Source organism: Hemitrygon akajei, chromosome 22 (assembly GCF_048418815.1).
Source record: "Hemitrygon akajei chromosome 22, sHemAka1.3, whole genome shotgun sequence".
Taxonomy (NCBI): Eukaryota; Metazoa; Chordata; class Chondrichthyes; order Myliobatiformes; family Dasyatidae; genus Hemitrygon; species Hemitrygon akajei.
The window spans coordinates 12,258,591-12,283,751 of NC_133145.1; the positions used below are offsets into that span (position 1 = coordinate 12,258,591).

General features: G+C 48.3%; 1 protein-coding gene across 2 annotated transcripts in view; it reads right to left on the minus strand.

Annotated features, from left to right (window-relative positions):
* Nucleotides 1–1,311: 1,311 nt before the first annotated feature.
* Nucleotides 1,312–25,161, minus strand: part of LOC140714979 (WW domain-binding protein 2-like) — a 154,342-nt gene continuing 130,492 nt past the window's right edge. Inside the window, exons 4-8 of one of the 2 annotated variants that reach the window (XM_073026699.1) lie at nucleotides 20,189–20,281; nucleotides 18,551–18,679; nucleotides 14,044–14,136; nucleotides 10,988–11,049; nucleotides 1,312–3,411 (exon numbers count right to left, since the gene is read on the minus strand). In XM_073026699.1, the coding sequence (XP_072882800.1) occupies nucleotides 3,370–3,411; nucleotides 10,988–11,049; nucleotides 14,044–14,136; nucleotides 18,551–18,679; nucleotides 20,189–20,281 (419 nt within the window). In that variant the 3' untranslated portion in view covers nucleotides 1,312–3,369. Of the gene's footprint in view, nucleotides 3,412–10,987; nucleotides 11,053–14,043; nucleotides 14,137–18,550; nucleotides 18,680–20,188; nucleotides 20,282–25,161 lie in introns of both variants that reach the window. The other variant, XM_073026698.1, reaches the window with a different exon arrangement.

Sequence of the window (25,161 nt, forward strand, 5' to 3'; positions counted from 1 at the left end):
ATGAGTATGGGCTTGAGAGTTGAATGACAAAAGGAAATGGGTAGGGGCAGAATAGAATGAGGAGAGAAAAAAGAGAGGATGGGATGGCAGTGGTTGCAGATGCAGGGAGATGAAGAAGAGAGACCTGGGTTGATGATAGAAAACGAAGGAGAGGAGGAAAGGGATGGAAAATGGAGGAAGAATTGTGAGAGAAGAGGGGACAACTAAAGAAACTTCCTCCTAGTCAGAAGGACAGAGATGACAACTCCAAAACACATTTGGAAATGAGTAAGGTTAAATTTGACAAAATCCTATTCAACTTCCATCTTAACTATTTTGACAGGAGTGAAGAAGTCTGTAGAACAGGGCAGAGGTGGTATAGAAGACAATATATTCTATGAAAAGTTGGTGTGTTTGTGACCTAAAGAGCCATAATTAATGTGATTTTAACTTCATCCAGTGTTTGAGTTTCAACCACGACCGAGCTGTGCATCTTGGTCACACTGATGGTAATGGAGCACTGGATACCTTAGCGAAATCATCCCTGTGTGTGGTATCTACAGCCAGATTCAACAGGGCCCAATTAAAGTTTGCAGGCAGTTCACCAACTCAACCTCAGTCCACTTTGTTACAATCTATAATTTCACATTTTCAGTAATTAATACTGTTCAATACTATCCCATTTTCTGCCAGACAAATCTCAATGAGCTGAGATAAACTGACCGTGAGGCATGGATTCACACGTCATTCACTTTGACCATCAGCCCATTCCTGATTCATTCTTTTTTTGTCTCCTATTCTGCTGTTGCCATAATAAGCAGTTTGAATGAGTTTCTCCTTTGCTGGGATATAGATAATCTGTAAATAAATGTTTGGGGAGCAGGAGGGAAGCAGAGAACATGAACTCAAAGTGTGGGATAAAATGGAGCATATCTTCACCTGGGTCGTCCGTGGAACCACTCTGTCTGACAGGTAGGCACAAGGTCACCCCAAACTTGGGCTTAGTTAACATTCTGTGTGCAAGTTCCTGGTCTCTGTACTAATGCCACTGCAGGCATTTGAGGAGAGCAGTTATCTGGATAGGGGCCTGGTGGGTTGCAGTAACCCAAGCACTGGATAGGAGTTCTGGCGACAACTGTAGAGCTTGGGGAAGCAGTAACATTGTTCAGAAAAAGGGTCTCAACCCAGAGGTTTGACTATCGATTCTCCTCTACAGATGATTCCTGACGCATGAGTTTTTCCAGCCAGTTTTTTGTCCCATTAACACTGTTCTCCTGCCTTCATCAATGCTTTTAACATTTGTGCAAAAATGACTTTACAGTTCACCACCAATCCTTGAAAATTAGTGTTCATTTTATTCTGATTTCTGAAAGGGGAGCAGTGCCAGTTTCCATGGTCAGCTGCCAGAAGAAATGGACGAATCACACTGATGAAACATATTCAATGTCCAGAACTCATTCCTCACTGAATGACTGAGCCCAGCGGAGTACAGTCACGCTGACTGATCTCTTAGCATGGGTGGACCAAATCACTCATATGGAGAATTTTCAACCATCTGAAAGTACTTCACATTTATTTCCACTTGCGCTTTCCCACAGTTTCGGTTTCTTCTGCCTTCACGTTTATAGCCAATTCACTTTTGAAATTTATTTCTGCTCCTCCATACTTGCAGGTTATCTGAAAATCTGTTCCTCTTCCTTTAGTTTTTGCCTGAAATTTGTGGCAACTAACCATTCTGACACAGGAAACAGTGACTCCCTACTGACCCTATCTAATCATCTTCATTATATCTCCACCTCTTGATCCTGAAGAATATTCCCAATTTATCCAGTCCCTCTAATATAACTGGTGCTCATCTGGTCCCATTCTGGAAAACTTCCTCTGCCAGCACACCGAATAATTAGGATCTATATAGCAGAACGTCCTTTCATTTGCCATGTGCTCTGACACACTAGACCAAGAAGCCCACTCATCTTTTGACTGAAAGGCCAATTATAATATACCTGTATTTCTGCAGCTCCAACCAACAAAAGGTGGTGTGTGAAGATTCATCATTCACATCGTACTGCTGCAGAATCCAGAGGCACACTTTCAGCAACCCTTGCTGTCGTGAAACTGTGTTACCCCACAATGGGGCTGCCCTGACCAACCCACTCCACTTGGAGCATGCCACTAACTAGCCCACTGCACTCACGTCTAAAGGTACACAACACCAAGTTACCATCTACACTACCAGACAGATGTCAAGCATCAGATGGTGCTGTTGACAAGAGCAGGGGCTTCTAGTAACCAAGCGTCATTTATCTATTAACTATGATCTTTATAACTCGTGTCTCTTCCCTTTTCGAGAGCTCGTTAGGCACAAACTTGCTGCAGGATTTCCTCTATTATTACTATTGTATAGCACTTTGGGATAATTTTGCGAGGCCAACTAGAATGCAAGCTCTTCCTGCACTGTGGTGAACAGGCTTGAGGGTTGGACGGACAATAGGTAACCTGGAGTTATCCATAAGAACAGGGTAAAAGATTCTTGAAGACTCTAAGCAAATCTGAAATTAGGCTTTAGGAATATTAGCCCATAATTATTAAGTTGCTTATTTGCTATATCTTTATTTGAGTGCAGCTCCTGATGCAGAGATTTGCATAGCATAGAGAAACCATGGCGATTTCAATGCTGGCTCTCACAGAGACAGGAACGTTCAATTCAGACTTGACCCTTTGCTTATTTCCACACTCCTGAGCTTGCTGCACCTGCAGTAGTTCTGCTTCACTTGCAGACAGAAGTTACTAGTTGCCAGCAGACCCATGTGAGCAGGTTCTTTGGGGGATGGGTGGCCTTGCCTGCTGTTTTGCAAAGTCCATCGGAGATGAAGCAGTGCAGAGATAATGTCGAATCAGCTGTACTAGTCTCCCTGTCTTCTCGGATCAGAGGCGGTGCTGGACGAAAACTGATGAAGAAGCATTGGAAATTATGAAGGGTGCACAAATACTAAGGAAAGAAAACTGGGGTCAAGAAGTAGGGTACAGAATGAAGATGATTGCCAAAAGAACTAACATTTAAAGGCTTATTTACACTGTGAGTGGCTAGGGTCTGGAATGCACTGGCCAGGGGAGGCACACTCAACCACAACATTCTAATGATAGCTGGATGAGAACTGTAAATAAGGTTGCAGACAGGAAGATGCTAGATTACTCTGGAACAGAGTGAATAATTCACGTGGCCATGCAGACAGGGAGATCTAGGTTACTCTGGGTCAGAGTACAAGCAGATTCAACGGGCTGAATAGTCACTCCTTTGTGATCTGGGAAATGAGGTTACACAACTACTGGTATGGGTTGAGAGCATTGTGGAAGGGCATGATGTACAGTTCCTGGCTTGTTAACCTGCTGTCACTGCCTCTCAGCATGTTGCGAGTATGGGGGGGGCTGCTCCTGTTTGGAAGGGAAAACAGAAGAAAAGTCAGCATCATCGAACAAGGATGATAAACACAAACACAAGATTATCTTTCTCTCCATTCTCACCTAGCAGAAATCTAACCTGGACGTTGCAGTTACCATCAGACCAGCTACAGCTGAATCCCAGTGTTACACTGCTCTTCTGAGCAGAGGCTTGGGGAAGTGGAACAGGCTGAGCAACACAGCTGTACTGGCCTCCATTTGCCAGCTCAGAACATCTCGGCAGGGTGGGGGTGGGTGTAATTATGGGCCAGAGGAGACCTAATCACATATCTGTCCTCCACACCTCCCCATGTCCACCTTGTCTCTGCCTTCCCCTCAGCTGATTAGGCACAAATTTCCTTCCCATTCATCTCCAGACCTTCCTCCAGCTCCCAAAACACAGCCTTTCCTGCAGGAATCAGCAGGCTATGGTGGTTCCCTGTCTGCCATGGGATCATCAGCACTTTAAAAATCAGGGGAGTGCATCTGGTCAATGATGGCACGTTTCCATTCAGATACAGCACGGATTGCTGAAACTCAGTAAAGATGGTGGTGTGCTCAGACGCAGGTCCAATCAATGGAGTGATTGTTCATCATTTACATCTTTCTCATGTTTGCAAGACATTGCTGTCACGTACTGCAAAGAACGTTGTGTTTTGCAGATCTACCCCATGAGTGAGTTGCTCAATAGTGAAGGGGCTGGACGTATTGAGCATCGCTGTTGTGTTGTGACCTAAGATGTTGCACCATTATTGTGCTGAGGCGATGTGCAGTGCAGGTGACTGTCTTGGAAATCTTTATTGCGGCAAGGATAATTTTCACATTAATATTACAAATGATCAAATTCAAGTTTATTATTATTCAGCCATATGAAACACTGTTTCTCCGGGGCCAAGGGCAAAACATACACAGCGTAGCACAAAGCACACACGTTTAAGCAAATATAGTCACGCAAAAAAAATTGTCAAGTCCCTGACTGACATGTCCCGTAAATTGGTGGTATGGTTCCCAGCAGTCCACAGACAAACAAGCACACGCAATCCAGCTCGCCATTTCACCAATCGAACTCTGGAAGCCAGCTCTGACGGGAGGCTTCGGCCGCTAACCGAGCATGGACACCGTGCTCCACCGCCTCCAACTCCACCTCTCCCGGACTGCAGAAGCCGTGAATTGAGGCCTGGTCCTTGCTACAACCGAGAGCACGCAGCTCCCCCCCGCCGTGTGTCGCTCCAACAAACGAGGGAAAGGGGCTTGCAGCATTTTACGTTACGATCACAAGAGAAATGTCCAAGACAATCAGCTGCCGCGACACTGCACACCAACTCCGATCTCTTCGATGACTTCCTGTAGCAGGCAGCAACGTGGTCCACACCGAGTCCAGCACCTCCACTGTCGAGCAGCTCCCTGATGGGGTAGACCGGCAGTATCTGAAGTTCTTAAAATCCAGCACTGCCTTGCAATTGTAAAAAAGGTGTTGAAAAAAAAAGACAAAAATGCCTTTGTTTGGTCTTTGAGAGGATGCTGTGTCTGAGTGCATCGCCATCTTACCAGAACTTGTCTGCAGAATCATAGAACGCAGGGCATGGGAATAATACTGGAAAGATCCTTGGGATAATGGGGGCAGAGTTAAATCAGGGAGCTCCCAGAAAGGACAGCTTCTTATCAGTGGTGATGTCATTACAGCACGTGCCATTATCAATGAGGCATACAGCACAGAAATAGGCCCTTTGACCCAAATCAGCCACATTGACCAAGATGCCCACCTGAGATAGTCCCAATTACCTGTATTTGGCCCGAATCCTCTTCAACCTTTCTTTTCCATATACATCTAAACGTCTTTTAAACATTATAATTCTAGCTGCCTCTACCACTTTCTATGGCAGGTCATTCCATATATCTGTTGCCCTCTGTGGCACAATTTGCCCATTGGGTCATTTTAAAGTTTTTCCCTTTCACCTCTACTCTGGGAGACTATTCATCTTTTATCAGCCCCTCATGATTTTATATACTTCTGTAAGGCACGGGACGGCACAGTAGTGTAGTGCTAGCACAACGCTTTACATTACTAGTGACCTGCGTTCCATTCACACTGTTGTTAAGGAGTTTGCATGTCCTCCCCGTGACTGCATGGGTTTCCTCTGGGTGATCTGGTTTCCTCCCAAAGTCCAAAGATGTGATGGGTTAACTGATCATTGTAAATTGTACCATGACTATCTTGGGGGTTGTTGGGCGGCACATCTCGAAGTGCTGGATCACTGGCTTTACTTCACTTTATTGTCACCAAACAATTGATACTAGAGCGTACAATCATCACAGCGATATTTGATTCTGCACTTAGTGCTCCCTGAAGTACAAATCAAAGTAAATATAATAAAAATTTAAATTATAAATCATAATTAGAAAATAGAAAAAGGAAAGTAAGGTAGTGCAAGTCAGGTCCGGATATTTGGAAGGTACGGCCCAGATCCGGGTCAGGATCCGTTCAGCAGCCTTATCACAGTTGGAAAGAAGCTGTTCCCAAATCTGGCCATACGAATCTTCATGCTCCTGAACCTTCTCCTGGAGGGAAGTGGGACAAAAAGTGTGTTTGGCTGGGTGGGTCGTGTCCTTGATTATCCTGGCAGCACTGCTCCGACAGCGTGTGGTGTAAAGTGAGTCCAAGGATGGAAGATTGGTTTGTGTGATGTGCTGGGCTATGTTCACAATCTTCTGCAGCTTCTTCCGGTCTTGGACAGGACATCTTCCATACCAGGTTGTGATGCACCCTAGAAGAATGCTTTCTACAGTGCATCTATAAAAATTAGTGAGGGTTTTAGGGGACAGGCCAAATTTCCTCAGCTTTCTCAGGAAGTAAAGGCGCTGCTGGGCCATCTTGGCAGTGGACTCTGTTTGGTTAGATCAAGTCAGGTCATTTGTGATATTCACACCAAGGAACTTAAAGCTTTTGACCTGTTCCACCTGCGCACCACTGATGTAGATGGGGTTGTGCAGTCCGCTACTCCTTCTGAAGTCAACAACCAATTCCTTCGTCTTGCTGATGTTGAGGGATAGGTTATTGTCTTCGCACCATGTCACCAGGTTCTTAATTTCCTCTCTGTACTCCAACTCATCATTACCCAAGATACGGCCTACAATTGTGGTGTCATCAGCGAACTTATATACTGAGTTCAATGGAAACTTGGCTACACAATCATGGGTGTACAGTGAGTACAGCAGAGGGCTGAGTACACAGCCTTGTGGGGCACCGGTGCTCAGAGTGATTGTAGAGGAGAGCTTGTCCCCTATTTTTACAGCCTGGGTCCTGTCTGTGAGGAAGCTGAAGATCCAGCTGCAGATCTGAGTGCTAAGACCCAGGTTCCAGAGCTTAGGAATCAGTTTATTTGGAATGATGGTATTAAAGGCAGAGCTGTAGTCAATGAAAAGGAGCCTTACATATGCGTCTTTATTCTCCAGGTGTTCTAAGGAGGAATGTAGTGCCAGAGAGATGGCATCTGCTGTTGACCTGTTGCTCTGGTAGGCGAATTGCAAAGCGTCGAGGTTGACCGTAGGTTATGGTTGATGTGTGCCATAACTGATCGCTTGAAGCACTTCATAGCAATTGATGTCAGAGCCACAGGTCGATAGTCACTCAGGCATGCCACCTTGCTTTTCTTCGGCACCGGGATTATCGTTGCCTTCTTTAAACACGTGGGGATCTTAGACTGAAGCAGGGAGCAGTTGAAAATGTCAGCAAACACTCCAGCTAGCTCGCTTGCATAGGCCTGGAGAACCCATCCCGGGATGCCATCTGGGCCCGTCACCTTCCTTTTATTTATTTTCAGGAAGGCTCTTCTAACGTCTTCCTCGGTGATGATGAATCTCGATGCCACCAGGTCCGGTTCATCCAGGTGACGTGTTGAATAAATAAATAAGGCCATCCCTCAGCTCCCCTGCACTCCAGGAAAATGCCATCGTGAATTTTTTCTGCACCCTCTCCAGCTTGATAACATCCTTCCTCTACTATAGTAACCACTACTGGACACTGTATTCAAAGAATGGTCTTGCCACATCTTGTAAGGTAACATCAGAACTTTTGTACGCAAGGCCTCACCATCTCTAGAGCAAACTGAAGTTCAACCTCTGTTGAGCTCAGTCCACTGCTGTTCACTCTGCTGACCCACGACTGTGCTGCAACACACAGCTCGAACCACATCATCAAGTTCGCCGATGACACGACCGTGGTGGGTCTCATCAGCAAGAACAACGAGTCAGCTTATAGAGAGGAGGTGCAGTGGCTAATGGACTGGTGCAGATCCAACAACCTGTCTCTTAATGTGAACAAAAGAGATGGTTGTTGACTTCAGGAGGGCACGGAGCGACCACTTCCTGCTGAACATCGACGGCTCCTCAGTAGAGATCATTAAGAGCACAAAATTTCTTGGTGTTTACCTGGCAGAGAATCTCATCTGGTGGCTCAACACCAGCTCCATAAATGTCTCTACTTTCTTCAAAGGCTGAGGAAAGTCCATCTCCCACCCCCCATCCTCGTCACATTCTACAGGGGTTGTATTGAGAGCATCCTGAGCAGCTGCATCACTGCCTGGTTCGGAAATTGCACCATCTCGGATCGCAAGACCCTGCAGCGGATAGTGAGGTCAGCTGAGAAGATCATCGGGGTCTCTCTTCCCGCCGTTACAGACATTTACACTACACGCTTCATCCGCAAAGCAAACAGCATTATGAAGGACCCCATGCACCCCTCATACAAACTCTTCTCCCTCCTGCCGTCTGGGAAAAGGCTCCGAAACATTCAGGCTCTCAAGACCAGACTATATAACAGTTTCTTCCCCCAAGCTATCAGACTCCTCAATACCCAGAGCCCGGACTGACACCTTACTGTCCTATTGTCCTGTTTATTATTTATTGTAATGCCTGCACTGTTTTGTGCACTTTACGCAGTCCTATGTAGGTCTGTAGTCTAGTGTAGTTTTTCTCTGTTTTTTTTTATGTAGTTCAGTCTAGTTTTTGTACTGTGTCATGTAACACCATGGTCCTGAAAAACGTTGTCTCATTTTTACTATGTACTGTACCAGCAGTTATGGTCAAAATGACAATAAAAGTGACTTGACTTGAACCTCTGCCCTGTCCTGTCCAACTGTGTGGCCACTTTCAAGGAACTATACACCGTACCCCTTGGTTTGTCTGTTCTACAAAACTCTCCAGTACAGTTATATGGAGATTGTAGGTTCCAAGTGTGATGCCCTGGTAACGGTTTCACTGCTAACGTTGTAGGGCATTTCATGATTTCACGTAATGGTCTTTCTGTAGAAGCAGTGTCTGGGTTATGGGAAGAGATAACGGGTGCTTCGGAGAGCAGAGTATTTTTGTGTGCCTGACTTTGTTCAACAGCAGATGATGCTGGAGGGGTTCAAACCGGTGGGGACCGTGATCCAGTGGAGCAAAGTGCAGAGGTCTGCTGAGGAACTGACCTTCAACCTGTGCACAATTGACTGTGTAAGTATAACGGGCCCTTCCTGTGTTTTCCTTTCATTTTCTTACTAACCACTTCATTAAGTTACAATTCCTAAATGTACTTTGTTTAACTGTATGCAGTGTGCCATCCGTTATTTCCTGCGATAGTCTGTAACAGAGCATCAAATCGCATAGCATCCACACAACCCAGAGTTTGGGTGGGAGAGACAACCCAGCCCCACAGCACCGGAGGGTGTGGACACTAGGCTTGTGAAGCCGGGGAATGGCAGGTTTCTTGGCTCCCCAGCCAGCCTCTTCCTAGAACCTGCACAGGTTACACAAGAAACACGGACGTGTGTAACTTCTTAAATTTTTATTCACAATTATTAACACTTGCCCACCTCCTTGGTAAACTGTAATGCTGATATCTAAACGTGTGGCTCACAAGCTGTGGAATGTGGACCCCTGGTGGTCAGAAGGAACGGTAAATAAAACCTCTCGATAACTTTATAGAAACATCTTGAAGCACCAACATCCTTAGCTACAATTTTCTAATATTTCTCAATAAAAGACAGTTTGGCCCACGAAGTCTACAGCAACTGTTCTCCTCTGTAACGTTCTCTCTCACATTTATTTATTTAGTGAAGCAGCTATGAAGCCCCGGCAACCCCAGTTTAATGCTAACCTAATTGCGGGACAATTTCTAATCACCGATTAACCTTCCCGGTTCGGCTTTGGACTGTGGGCGGAAACCAGAGCTGCCAGAGAAAACGCGGTCCATGGGGAGAACGAACAGAGACTCCTTACACAACAGTGCCGGAACTGAAATCCGAACTGCAGGGCGCCTGCGTGACAATCAACTCTCAGCCTGAAACGTCGACTGTTTATTCATTTCCATAGATGCTGTCTGACTTCTGAGTTCCTCCAGCACCTTGTGTGTACATTCTAATCATTTTAATGTTTATAATCAACTCTCTTACCCAGCTACACTACAGAGGTCAATTACAATGGTCAAATAACATACCAAATGCAGGTCTTTGGGACGTGTGAGGAATCGACAGCACCCAGGAGAAATCCATGTGGTGATAAGGTGAACTTAAAGAATTGCACACAGACAGTAGCAGTATTCCTGACTGTCAGGCAGCTACACTGACTGCAGTTCCTCCCTGTAACACCTGACCTATGGGCACCCCTACATTCAATTCAGCTTTCATAACATTAGATTCAAAATTCCAACATATTTGCTCTTGCAAATGTCAGAACTAATTTCCTCTCTCCCTCTCCATTTTTAACATTGCTTTTCCTAACATTGTTTTGACACCTCTCACTGTGGGGATGTAGTTATCACGTTAAGTTATTTTTCTGCATTTTCCGAATTACAGACAAAACTCACTTATCTCTATAAAAACAAATTTCAAAGTACATTTATTATCAAAGTATGTCTATGTGATTCAATTTCTTACAAGCATTTATATGAAGAAATACAAAAGAATTACAAAAAAAATTTACACATTGCCAAAGACTAACAAACAACCAATGCGCAAAAGAGTAAAAAATAATTTGGAGAACGTGAGTTGTGAAGAGTCAGTGTTGTAGTGATTGAAGTTATCCACACTAGGTCAAGAGCCTGATGGCCGTAGGGTAACAACTGTTCCTGAACAGAATAATCCATTATCCAGGGACACTGTGTACAAGTGTTCTGGGATGGTCTATCCAGCCTCCAGAGCCACATTGTTACAACAGAAAAGGGCAGACGGAGGCAGACGCTGGGGGAAGGGAGGCTCAGGATGGGGTTGAAGCAGGAAGAAGCTTTCCTTGATATTCCTTGACAAGCTCAGCTGGAAATTCCACAAACTGGAATTTACTGGTTCCAGTCTTTATCGCCCAGGCAGCAGCTGTCAACTTAATTAAAAGGATTCCAAGAGGGATTTTGTCAGGGTGGGTGCTTTCTCTGATAGCATTATCTAGAATGGTGACATTTGCGGTTAACATTGAGTGTGTGAAACAGAAACTGCAGGATTACTGGATAGTGATCAGTAAAGAACATTAGCAACAGTTTAAATTTAAAACGCTTGCCATCAGAAAGATCCACACTGCCCACCTCCTCACCCCCTCTTACCATAGGCACTGGTGTAGTGGGAGGGTTTGGCTGCCCCCTGTTCACACCTCCATCCCCTTCTGCTGCTAATAAGAAATGACAAGGAGTTGTCACATGTGGACTGTCAACACAAACCTGCAATACCATCCAGGAACGGCTTCCTAAAACAGATGCAGCACCCCCTTCCCAATATTCTTCTGTTATCTCCCAAACACTTAACTCCTCCCACTACTCATATGAGTAGCGAACCATCTTCCCCTTATCAATGTCAAAACCCTGACGGGTTGATAATCTCTCTCCCTGGAGGCTGATGGCAGTGTCTTTACTGAATCCATAGAGAGATCTGGTGCGAATGTATTTGCATTTTTGTGATCAGGTCTGCTCTCTTTACCTACAGGATATACCTGCAATAAAGCAAGTGCAGGAAAGATTCAAGATGGATTCCTGGGAGTTGGGTTTCCCACATTAAGGGAGGTTATGAGATCTGGGAGAAAATACAGAAGATCGCATTGAAATGCAGAATATTTTTAGAAAGCATGACAGGGCAGAAGCAGGGATAATGTTTCTCCTGCATTGGGAGTCTAGAATGAGAGGTCACAATCCCACAGTGACGGATTAGCCATTCCGCACTGAGAGGAGGAAGGGTCATCGTCTGGACGCAGAACAGGCTGAAGGGACAATGGGTTATTCCTGCTTCTATTCCCCACGCTAGAACATTCCATGCAGATGGTACACACCACACCCAGCAAGCACTAACGGGAAAGGGAACAAGTGCTTAGGGTGGTGAGTTGCAGTGAAGTTGCTTTGCCCTGAGAGCTCCTTTCAATGTTCACTCGACTCGGCCAATGGAGGCTACTCCATCACGTGCCTGGCTTGTGGCTTGGAAGAGCCGAGAAGGATCTATGGTGTCAAGATGAGACCCCCAGCCCCTGACCTACTCTTGTAGCCACCGTCTGTGTGTAATGGCCGTTCAGACCAGCTGTTGCAGATTCAGCGTTTGACAACGGCAGAACCACTGAACACCAAGGAATCTCGCTCGCTGGAGACTGTACGGTGTGATGGTGACTGGCCCATGTCTGAATGTTTAAGTTCTGCTGCTGTATCTGCTCGCATCGTTAATGGAAGGTGAACATTGTGCAATCGTCAGCCAACACCAACGGACGACCTCATCATGGTAGAAATGTCACCAAGATGGTTGAGCTGAGAAACTCCTAGAGATGTTCTAGGCTGCAACAACAATCTTTCTTTGCCACTGCAGTCGACTTCTCTTGAAGCCAACTAACTTCAGTTTACCTGAGCTCCTTAATGCCATACTCACTGGCATGACTCCACCTCACCCCTGCTCTGTGCCTGGACCGGGCGACCTCACCCCTGCTCTGTGCCTGGACCGGGCGACCTCACCCCTGCTCTGTGCCTGGACCGGGCGACCTCACCCCTGCTCTGTGCCTGGACCGGGCGTCCTCACCCCTGCTCTGTGCCTGGACCGGGCGACCTCACCCCTGCTCTGTGCCTGGACCGGGCGACCTCACCCCTGCTCTGTGCCTGGACCGGGCGTCCTCACCCCTGCTCTGTGCCTGGACCGGGCGACCTCACCCCTGCTCTGTGCCTGGACCGGGCGACCTCACCCCTGCTCTGTGCCTGGACCGGGCGACCTCACCCCTGCTCTGTGCCTGGACCGGGCGACCTCACCCCTGCTCTGTGCTTGGACCGGGCGACCTCACCCCTGCTCTGTGCCTGGACCGGGCGACCTCACCCCTGCTCTGTGCTTGGACCGGGCGACCTCACCCCTGCTCTGTGCCTGGACCGGGCGACCTCACCCCTGCTCTGTGCCTGGACCGGGCGACCTCACCCCTGCTCTGTGCTTGGACCGGGCGACCTCACCCCTGCTCTGTGCCTGGACTGGGCGTCCTCACCCCTGCTCTGTGCCTGGACCGGGCGACCTCACCCCTGCTCTGTGCTTGGACCGGGCGACCTCACCCCTGCTCTGTGCCTGGACCGGGCGACCTCACCCCTGCTCTGTGCCTGGACCGGGCGACCTCACCCCTGCTCTGTGCTTGGACCGGGCGACCTCACCCCTGCTCTGTGCTTGGACCGGGCGACCTCACCCCTGCTCTGTGCTTGGACCGGGCGACCTCACCCCTGCTCTGTGCCTGGACCGGGCGACCTCACCCCTGCTCTGTGCTTGGACCGGGCGACCTCACCCCTGCTCTGTGCTTGGACCGGGCGACCTCACCCCTGCTCTGTGCTTGGACCGGGCGACCTCACCCCTGCTCTGTGCCTGGACCGGGCGACCTCACCCCTGCTCTGTGCCTGGACCGGGCGACCTCACCCCTGCTCTGTGCCTGGACCGGGCGACCTCACCCCTGCTCTGTGCCTGGACCGGGCGACCTCACCCCTGCTCTGTGCTTGGACCGGGCGGGTCTGGTGCTGAGTGATTCTGGCGAAACCCAGTACACAACTGTCACTTGATGTCTCTGTCGTTGACACCAACCATCATTCAGTGATGAGTGAGAGCAGACTGATGGTGTGGTAATCAGGTAACTTGGATACGTTCTGCTTTTTTCTCACCAGGATGGACGTAGGCAGTTGTTTGTGCCAGTGTTGTGACTGCATTGGAACAACTCGGCTGGAGGTGCAGCACGTTTCTGAACGAAGCTCAAGGGACTGAATTCCCTGGTGTGATAGTGGGGATTTCCAGAGGAAGCCAACGTGGAAAATGCACTCAGCACGCCTGGCTGAACATTTCTTGGTACACTTAATGCCTCGCTCTCAGCAGCTTTCATTGGTTTAAGGCTAATCCCTGGCGTGACAGTGATGGTCCAGGAAGTTAGAGATAAAGGCCAAGTGGGCAATATTGTGATGCTGAAAAGGGAAGTACACATACTCTGGGGAGAGATAGAAATGTGTTCTATCTCTCAGTAACGTGCACAGATACTCGATCTAACTCCTTCACACAGCTCTCTGAAACCCCGGGCACACAGCAATGCTCAGCAGCAGAGTGCAATTACCCATTTTAAAGACACATCTGAGTCAGATAATCACAAAAAAGTCAAGGAGCCTCAGGAGCACTCACTTACCTGCTGGAGAACTTACTGGTCCTGGGTAAGGGGGAGGGAGCATGTAGTCCATTGTACCTTCTGTGAGTGGTGGTGGTGCTGGGTAAATACCCACTGTAAAAATGAAGGAGAGAGGTACATAACATACAAACTAATATAACAGATCTGTAGACTGTAATCCCCACTTTACCACTATAACACACCAACGCCCCTTCATGAGCCTGAAGTTAATGTTTATGGATTGGGATTGATTCTTGATTTCAATTGTGGGGGGAAAGAAACGTGACTTCAGTTTCCTTCAGGCTAAGGATTACTACAAATACCTGACCAGTAAGTAGTCCCAGCTTCTGCTAGATTTAGTACATCTACCAAATGAGATGTTACACAGTTAATAGCACTGAACCATGAAAAAAGTTTTCATGGGAATTAATGAGCTGAGAGAGCAGCTTACAAGGTAAGAGTTGATGTTTGCCCTCAGAGTTAATACAACAATCCCTCAGAGGACAGATCTGGATGTTCTGGTTAAAGGAGATACCTCTCAAGTAACTATTTTTCCTTATAACAGATAGTATTCAATCTGTGACTTTTATTTTCAGCATGGACAAAAGATGATACATAAAAGAGTACGGCTAGAGACCTGAAGAGAAAATAATGCCCAAGGCTATTTTGTTTAAATTTTAGTTGTTCACCTATTCTGTCCATGAATAATCCGATCCTTATATACCCTAACAACCGTTACTCACAGCATATTGCTGACTTAACACCAAAGGAAGTATAAACACAAAGTGCACTGCAGATGCTGGGGTCAAAGCAACATGTACAACACGCTGGAGGAACTCAGCAGGTCGGGCAGCGTCCATGCAAACGAGCAGTCAACATTTCGGGCTGAGACCCTTCGTCAGGACTGAAGGGGGGGCAGGGGCCCTATAAAGAAGGTGGGGGGAGGGTGGGAAGGAGAAGGCTGGTAGGTGCCAGGTGAAAAACCAGTAAGGGGAAAGATCAAGGGGTGGGGGAGGGGAAAGGCAGGAAAGGTGAAGAAGGAATGTAAGGGGAAAGCACTATGGGTAGTAGAAGAAGGCAGAATCATGAGACAGGTGATAGGCAGCTGGAGGAGGAGGCAGAGTGAAAGTCGGATGGGGGAAAGGAGGGGAGGGAATTACCGGAAGTTGGAGAATTCAATGTTCATGCCAAGGGGCTGGAGACTACCCAGACGGTATACGAGGTGTTGGTCCTCCAACCTGAGTTTGGTCTCATCATGGCTGTAGAGGAGGCCATGTATGGACGTATCCGAATGGGAATGTGAAGCAGAGTTGAAGTGGGTGGCAACTGGGAGATCCTGTCTGTTGTGGCAGACGAAGCGGAGTTGCTTGACTAAGTGGTCCCCCAATCTGCGTTGGGTCTTGCCGATGTAGAGTAGGCCGCACCTGGAGCACCGGATGCAATAGATGACCCCAACAGACTCACAAGTGAAGTGTTGCCTCACCTGGAAGGACTGTTTGGGGCCCTGAATGGTGGTAAGAGAGGAGGTGTAGGGACAGGTGTAGCACTTACGCTTGCAGGGAAAAGTACCAGGTGGGAGATCCGTGGGGAGGGACGTGTGGACCAGGCAGTCGCGGACAGAACAATCCCTGTGAAAACAGAGAGGGGTAGAGAGGGAAAGACGGTGGTGGAAGTTGCGGAGGATAATATGCTGGATCCGGAGGCTGGTGGGGTGATAGGTGAGGACAAGGGGAACACGGTCCCTGTTGTGGTGACGGGAGGATGGGGTGAGGGCCGAAGTGCGGGAAATGGAGGAGATGTGGGTGAGGGCATCATTGATGACAGCAGAAGGGAAACCATGATCCTTAAAGAAAGGGGATATTTGAGATGTCCTGGAACGGAAAGTCTCATCCTGGGAGCAGATGCAGCAGAGACAGAGGAACTGGGAATAGGGAATAGCATTTTTGCATTTGGCAGGGTGGGAAGAGGTAGTTATGACAGTCAGAGGGCTTATAGAAGATGTCAGTGGATAGTCTGTCTCCGGAGATGGAGACCGAGAGATCAAGAAAAGGGAGAGAAGTGTCTGAGATCGACCAAGTGAATCTGAGGGCTGGGTGAAAGTTAGAGGCAAAGTCGATGAAATTGACGAGCTCAGCATGGGTGCAGGAAGCAGCACCAAAGTAGTCGTCAATGTAGCGAAGGAAAAGTTGGGGAGCAATACCAGTATAGGTTTGGAGCATAGACTGTTCCACATAACCAATGAAGAGGCAGGCATAGCTGGGGCCCATGCGAGTGCCCATAGCTACACCCTTGGTCTGAAGAAAGTGGGAAGAGCCAAAAGAGAAGTTATTAAGTGTGAATACCAGTTCCACCAACCGGAGGAGTGTGGTGGTGAACTGGGAACTCTACGTCTCCGAGCCTACTACTTTAACAAGGTACATCAACATCCCCCTATTGATGACCCCTTCTCCCATCTTCAGCTCCCCTCCTCCTCCTGGACACCCCCACCGGGCCTTCTAACTGCACTCAATCTTTTCATCTCCGACTGTCGCTGAGATAGTAACCATCTCAACTTCACCACTCCTCTCTCCTGCTCCAACCTCACTCCCTCTGAACACACTGCCCTCCGCTCTCTCCACACTAATCCTAACCTCACCATCAAACCCGCAGACAAAGGTGGTGCCGTAGTAGTCTGGCAGACAGACCTCTACCTCACTGAGGCCAAACGGCAGCTCGCTGACACCTCCTCTTACTTACCCCTGGAACAGGACCCCACCAAAAAACATCAAACCATTGTCTCCCGTACCATCACTGCCCTTATCAACTCCGGAGACCTTCCATCCTTAGCCAAAAAACTCATAATTCCCACACCCCGCACTGCTCGCTTTTACCTCCTCCCCAAGATCCATAAGCCTGACTGTCCTGGTAGGCCTATAGCTTCGGCCTGCTCCTGCCCCACTGAACTTGTATCTGTCTACCTGGACTCCATTTTGTCACCCATAGTTCAGTCACTCCCTACCTACATCCGGGATACATCTGTAACACTCACCCAACAGGCTGGTATATGTCCAGGGGAAAATGAGTTCCAGCCACACACCACCCCCACCTCCCGTACGCGCAGGTGCTGTGGGAATCAAGTTTATGCCTCGCGCACGCACACAGTATCAAATTCACACCAGATACCGTTATGAAATACACTTTAAAGATTTTACTAAAACTAAAAGAGTACTAGGCAATTCAATATATATGAAAGAAAAGAAAAAGCAAAAGGCGCCAACTTATCAGAGTTCAGTCAGTTTAGTGCACATCGTTGGAGCTCAACCATCGAACCATCCGACCCCTCGTCACTTTCCTCTGACCTCCAAGTCTTCGCACCTGGGACCACCCCCGGTGGTCAACCAAGCAGTGAAGCGCACAACCACCTTCCTCGGCGTCTTCTTTCCGCCTCCCCTGAAAACCCGTGAAAACCCCCCAAACTCCCAGACTCACAAGACAAAATAACATTCCCCATTGGTTAACAAATGAATACAATCCCCATATCAGCAAGTCTAAAGCTAAACAACTGCGAGAGAAACACTTATCAGACAAAGAAGCATTCCTACTCTTAACAAACCAAAGAAGCCATTTTGAGTAACATACACAGGACATTGTACACCTCTTCAATAACTTCCAGTTCCCCGGTCCCGACCACTTCATTTTCACTGTGGATGTCCAATCCTTATACACTTCAATTCCCCATCAAGAAGGCCTCAAAGCCCTCCACTACTTTCTGGACAATAGACCTCACCAGTTCCCCAACACTACCACACTCCTTCGGTTGGCAGAACTGGTACTCACACTTAATAACTTCTCTTTTGGCTCTTCCCACTTTCTTCAGACAAAGGGTGTAGCTATGGGCACTCGCATGGGCCCCAGCTATGCCCGCCTCTTCGTGGGTTATGTGGAACAGTAGTAGGAAGAAGAGTTTAGCGTCATGGCGGGCACGGAACTCACTGAGGTGTGGATGGAGGAGGACAAAAGTGAGGCTCTTGCAAAGGACAGAACGTTCTGCCTCAGAGAGGGGAAGGTCAGAGGGGATGGTGAAGACATGGCAAGGGTTGCAGCTGGGGTTAGAGGAGGGTAAAGAGTGGGAGGTCTCAGGAGGGAGAGGGGGGTTGGGATGTTTAGGGAGAGCGGGCTGAGGGGAGGATGAGGGATCAGAGGAATGGAGGGGGATGAGAGGTGGAGGGAAGGTCGGGAGTCGCGGGGAGGATAGGGGTTAGTAGAGGAATAAGACGAGCGGTAGGACCCAGCGGCAGTAATAATGGGCCCGGTCTGGCGAGGGTCAGGATCTCGGTCCGAGCTGGATCTAGAGCTGGGGGTGTTGGAGCCTGTGGCCTGCAGGGCGCCAGAACTGGGGTCCGAGTCAGAAGCGACTGAGTCCCTGGCCTGTCGGGGGGTTTGGTCACACTCACACCCAGTTTGTCCCTGATGACAAAGGTACCTGCAGGCAGATAGTTTTGGTTTAATTCGGCATCATGGTCAACACAAACAGACTGTTCTTACCTACCTGGAAGTGGAGGTGGGTAAGCAAAGACTGCAGATGGTGCTGGGGGGTACAGGGGTGGCGCCCCTCCACCTACACTATTTGGCATTAAGTTGTAGTAGTTTACGATTGGTGGAACTGTGCCCCTGGAAGCTGTAAGAGAAAGCAGAAAGGCTTTAGTAAATAGCTGCATGTTCCATAATTAGACTGAAGAATCCTGAATAGAACGCAGTAAAAAATAAACAAACTGAGAAAAAAAATGGCTCTTCTCATTTCAGGGTGGGGGCAGTCACCACTTATGACCTTCACTATGCGGAACATGACCTCTTCACATTACTACCACTGGGGAGGAGCAACAGGAGCCTAAAGACCCATGACTTAGGAGCAGCTTCTCCTCGCGATCTGAATACCACCCTGCTCTTCCATATTGTTACACTACATATTTACTGCATAACTTTTAGTAATTTTGTCTTTTGCACAGTACTCTTGCCACAAGACAACAAACACATTCTATTGCTTGTAAGTCACTGATAATAAACCTGGTTCTGTTTCTGTGCTCTCGACCAGCCCATTTGCTATTTTTCATTCAACTACAAGACAGTGATACGAAGCTCAAAATGTTCATCATCCTTACTGTATGAAAGTCTTAACAAATTCCACAATATTTGTGGCCTGTAATGAAGAGATCATGAGTCTGCTATTAGCAATCTCTCAACAAACAGCACTGTTTGTAGCCTTCTACAACAGAATCAGCACTCATCACTCTAACGTAAAAGCAAAGAGCTGATGAACTAGCTGAGTGAGTGGGCCTAATTGGGTTTTCAAAACCCTAAAGTCATGGACTTAAAGAAATTTCAAAATATCATGGATCTGAAAACAATTTTTTTCAAAGAGTTTTGAGAGATATCTACATTTTGTTCAAGCTTAGCATGCTGTTAAAACGTTTGATTTCAAGTTTTTGCTATTTTTTCCTAGTTTACTGTACAAGTAACCTGACAATGTTCGCTGCCAGCCCGTTGACCACACAGCTGCTGGAATAGGTGGCAGATAACAAGATTTCGCCTCGCAGAGGTTAGTGGCTACCTCGTCACTGACTGCACAGTCTGGCTCACCCTTGGAATGAGGACCTGATGCTGAGGTACGAGTTGCTGGGAGGAGTGGACTTTTCCCATGGTTTGTATTACGGACAGTGTTCTCTCCAGGGAGTGCATGTGTGCGAGCACACACATCTTTTGCTACTAGCGCACTAAGGAATTTAAACTGTGCACAAAAGGTTGTCACCGTCTACCTTGTCAGCACCCTGAGTATATTTCACGATCATACACAATTACGTTTCCTTTTCTGATTTCTCGTGTGGACAGTGTTGACAACATGGGATGTCTGCAGAATTTAGAATTGGCTTATTTATACTGTTTTTAGTGAAGAAATTATTCAGAGCGCACATGCTATCACTGAGCAAAAAGTTTCACAGCACAGGATTTTTGCAGCCACTGGTCATTACAAGTTAGAGGGAACATTGATTACAGTGCTTCCGGATTGATGTCCTGCTTACAGAAACATAGCCCAGCAAGAGGACCCGGGGATAAAGCATGGAGCAGGAAGGCACGACCAGCAGGTTGAATAAGGGCTCCAAGCCTGCAGGATGAGAAAGGGAAACGGTACCCTGCTGTGCTGCCCGAAACATCAGCTGTCCAAACTCGATGGCTCCTCCACTTGTGAAGGTAAGCTTGAAGGTTGCAGAACCTTCCCAACCTCCTGTGGAGAGAAAAGGTGGTAGAATTGAGTAGAGGAAAAAGCCACTCTGGTACCCTTGGCCTATCGGCCTCCATGGTCACAGAAAGCACATCATTCAGTATGTAAACAGGTTGTTAAGTCCAGCATTGTGGGCCAAAGGGCCTGTATTGTGCTGCAGGTCTCTATGCTTCTAATTCCCACCTATTTAGATCAACCTCATTTTATTCTTTCCACATTCCTATCAACTCCCCTCCCCAATTCAACAACCAGGGGTGATGTAGAGAGGCAGATTAACGTGTCTTTTGGATGTAGAAGAAACCAGAGCAGCCAGCTGCATACTGTGATGTCTCCAGGCTGCATACTGTGATGTCTCCCAGGGAAACTGTGACGTCTCCCAGGGATACTGTGATGTCTCCCAGGGAAACTGTGACGTCTCCCAGGGATACTGTGACGTCTCCCAGGGATACTGTGATGTCTCCCAGGGAAACTGTGATGTCTCCCAGGGATACTGTGATGTCTCCCAGGGAAACTGTGATGTCTCCAGGCTGCATACTGTGATGTCTCCCAGGGAAACTGTGACGTCTCCCAGGGATACTGTGATGTCTCCCAGGGAAACTGTGATGTCTCCCAGGGATACTGTGATGTCTCCCAGGGATACTGTGATGTCTCCCAGGGAAACTGTGATGTCTCCCAGGGATACTGTGACGTCTCCAGGCTGCATACTGTGATGTCTCCCAGGGAAACTGTGACGTCTCCCAGGGATACTGTGATGTCTCCCAGGGAAACTGTGATGTCTCCAGGCTGCATACTGTGATGTCTCCCAGGGAAACTGTGACGTCTCCCAGGGATACTGTGATGTCTCCCAGGGAAACTGTGATGTCTCCAGGCTGCATACTGTGATGTCTCCCAGGGAAACTGTGACGTCTCCCAGGGATACTGTGACGTCTCCCAGGGAAACTGTGATGTCTCCCAGGGAAACTGATGTCTCCCAGGGATACTGTGACGTCTCCCAGGGAAACTGTGACGTCTCCCAGGGAAACTGTGATGTCTCCCAGTTCATTGAGCTCACTGGCTGCACCACTCCGCACTTAGGCAATTAGTCACTCTTGGACCTTCAGACATCAAGGGCTAACAAGCAACTCAGGGGCAAAAAGAATACCTAGAGGCAGGAGTCTTCAAAGCTCAGCAGTCTCCTCACTCATTCTCAGCCATTTCCAACCCACAGCTCTCCAACAAATCTCCCCATTTCCTTCTTGTTTAATTGCCCGGACACCACAGATCAACACACCTTCCTGTTCAGTATTCCGATGGATTAGCTTCCACGCCCACATCCCACCAGTATTTGAACCCTCCATAGTCAGTGAAAGAGATTACACGGGGCAGCTTCCATTAACAGAACAATTTCTGACAAAAATATTCATTTCCTTTACTGAACAGGTAAACATTTTTGATATTCTGTAACTCGAGAAATTCTGCAGATACTGGAAATCCAAAGCAACACATTCCAAAAGCCGGAGAAACTCAGCAGGTCAGGCAGTACCGATGGAAATGAATAAACAGTCGATGTTTCGGGCTGAGACCCTTGTTCAGGACTGAGAAGGGAGTTGTGGGGGTGGATACCAGAATTTTTAAAATGGGGGAGGGGAAGGTGATAGGTGAAGCCACATGGACAGGAAAGGGCTGGAGAGGAAGGAATCTGATAGGCGAGGGGAGGAGGAGGGGGCCCAGGGGAAGGTGGTAGGTGGGTGAGAAGAGGCAAGGGAACAGAGAGGGGAATAGAAGAAGAGGAGAGGAAGAATGAAAAATCAATATTCATGACATCAGGTTGAACACTACAGACACAGAATATAACGTGCAGCTCCTCCATCGTGAGGGTGGGTTAGGGTTAGGGTTAAGAGAGGCTATGGACCGACATGTCGAAATGGAAATAGGAATTGGTGTTAAGAAATTTGACCACCAAGAACTTCCACTTTTGACGGCTGGAGCAGAGGTGCTCGATGAAGCAGTCCCCTAATTTACAATGGGGCTCACTAATGTAGAGGAGGCTGTATTGGGAGCACCGGACAGAAGAGACGACCCCAGCAGATTTGCAGGTGAAGTGTCGTCTCACCTGGAAGGACTGCTCGGGGCCCCGAATGGAGGTGAGGGAGGAGGCATAGGGGCAGGGGTAGCCATTCTGCCATGGAGGACCGATCCCTGCAAACAGTTGGGGGAGAGGGGAGGTAAAGAAGTGTTTGGTGCTAGGATCCCTTTAGAGATGGTGGAAGTTGAGGAGAATGATGTGCTGGATGCAGAGGCTCACAAGGTGGTGGGTAAGGACAAGAAGAAGGAAGATAGGGTGAGTGCAGATGTTTGATAAATGGAGGAGATGTGGGTGAGGATAGCATCAGGAAATCCTGTTCTTTGCAGGAGGAGGACATCGCAGATGCCCTGGAATAGAAAGCCACATCCTTGGAACAGATGCAGTAAAGATGCAGGAACTGAGAAAACGGAATGGCAGTTTGACCCTAATGACAGGGTGGGAAGAGGCAACCGTGGAATTGGAATAAAAGATGTCAGTCGACAGTTTGTCTCCAGAGATGGAAGCAGAAAGATTAAGAAAGGGGAGGGTGGTGTCAGAAATGGACCAAATGAATTTAAGGGCTGGGTGAAAGTTGGAGGCAAAATTGATGAAATTGACAAGCTCAGCATGGGTGCAGGAAGCAGCATCAATGCAGTCTTCAGTGCAGCAGTGAAAGAAACTTTCTGCTTCCTTCTCAGTAAAAGAACCAACCAGTACACCTCCACTACCACTCTCCTCCAATGGGCAGAACTGGTCCTCACCCACAACCATTAATGGGGAACAGGGACTGTTCTACTTAGCCAGTTAAAAGTCTGGTAGAGCTGGGGACTGTATGGGTGTCCATGCCTACCCCTCAGGTCTGGAGAAAGTGAAGTTTTAATAAGCAAGGAGAAATTGATGTTCATACCGTCAGGATGGAGACTACTCACCCTGAGAGTGGCCTCATCTTGGCAAAAGACAATGCCAATTAATTTGCAGGTGAAGGGTGGCCTCACCAAGAAGGAGGTTTGGGGCCCTGAATGGACTAAGGAAGGAGGCAACTGGCCAGGTGTAGCGATTTGGTAACATGCAGGGGTATTGGTCAAGAGAGTAATTAATAAGTAGGGACCACTGGACAAGGAATAGTGCAGGGAGCAATCCCTGTCAAAAATGGAGAGTCAGCAGGGCTGCAAAAAGGTAAAGATTTTCATGAAAGTAGAAATCTGTTAAAAATAGCGGCAGGTACACAGCAATAACGTTGAACACGGTGGCTCATGGGATAATTAGTGAGCAAAAGGAGAACACGACCTCTGCCAATGAAAAGGCCGAAGGAGGGATTGCTGAGAGTAGGAACCAGCTCGGCCAGACAGAGGAGGGAGATGATGGAGCGAACTAGATCAGAGGTGGTGGTGATGGAGGGAACTGGATCAGAAGTGGTGGTGGTGGAGGGAACTGGATCAGAAGTGGTGGTGATGGAGGTAACTACATCAGAAGTGGTGGTGATGGAGGGAACTGGATCAGAAATGGTGGTGATGGAGGTAACTACATCAGAGGTGGTGATGATGGAGGGAACTGGATCAGAGGTGGTGGTGATGGAAGGAACTAGATCAGAGGTGGTGGTGATGGAGGTAACTGGATCAGAGGTGGTGGTGATGGAGGAAACTACATCAGAGGTGGTGATGATGGAGGGAACTGGATCAGAGGTGGTGATGATGGAGGGAACTGGATCAGAGGTGGTGGTGATGGAGGTAACTGGATCAGAGGTGGGTGGTGGTGATGGAGGGAACTGGATCAGAGGTGGTGGTGATGGAGGTAACAGGATCAGAGGAGGGTGGTGGTGATGGAGGGAACTGGATCAGAGGTGGTGGTGATGATGGAGGGAACTGGATCAAAGGTGGTGATGGAGGGAACTGGATCAGAGGTGGGTGATGATGGAGGGAACTGGATCAGAGGTGGTGGTGGTGATGGAGGGAACAGGATCAGAGGTGGTGGTGATTGTGGGAACTGGATCAGAGGTGGTGGTGATGGAGGGAACTGGATCAGAGGTGGGTGGTGGTGAAGGAGGGAACTGGATCACAGGTGGCGGTGATGGAGGGAACTGGATCACAGGTGATGGTGATGGAGGTAACTGGATCAGAGGTGGGTGATGGTGATGGAGGGAAATGTATCAGAGGTGGTTAGTGGTGTTGGAGGGAAATGGATCAGAGGTGGGTGGTGATGGAGGGAACTGGATCAGAAGTGGGTGGTGATGATGGAGGGATCTGGATCAGAGGTGGTGGTGATTGTGGGAACTGGATCAGAGGTGGTGGTGATGGAGGGAACTGGATCAGAGGTGGGTGGTGGTGAAGGAGGGAACTGGATTAGAGGTGGCGGTGATGGAGGGAACTGGATCACAGGTGATGGTGATGGAGGTAACTGGATCAGAGGTGGGTGATGGTGATGGAGGGAAATGTATCAGAGGTGGTTAGTGGTGTTGGAGGGAAATGGATCAGAGGTGGGTGGTGATGGAGGGAACTGGATCAGAAGTGGGTGGTGATGATGGAGGGATCTGGATCAGAGATTGTGGTGATGGAGGGAACTGGATCAGAGGTGGTGGTGATGGAGGGAACTGGATCAGAGGTGGGTGGTGGTGATGGAGGGAACTGGATCAGAGGTGGTGGTGATTGTGGGAACTGGATCAGAGGTGGTGGTGAAGGAGGGAACTGGATCAGAGGTGGGTGGTGGTGATGGAGGGAACTGGATCAGAGGTGGTGGTGATGGAGGGAACTGGAGCAGAGGTGGTGGTGATGGAGGGAACTGGATCAGAGGTGGTGGTGGTGATTGTGGGAACTGGATCAGAGGTGGGTGGTGGTGATGGAGG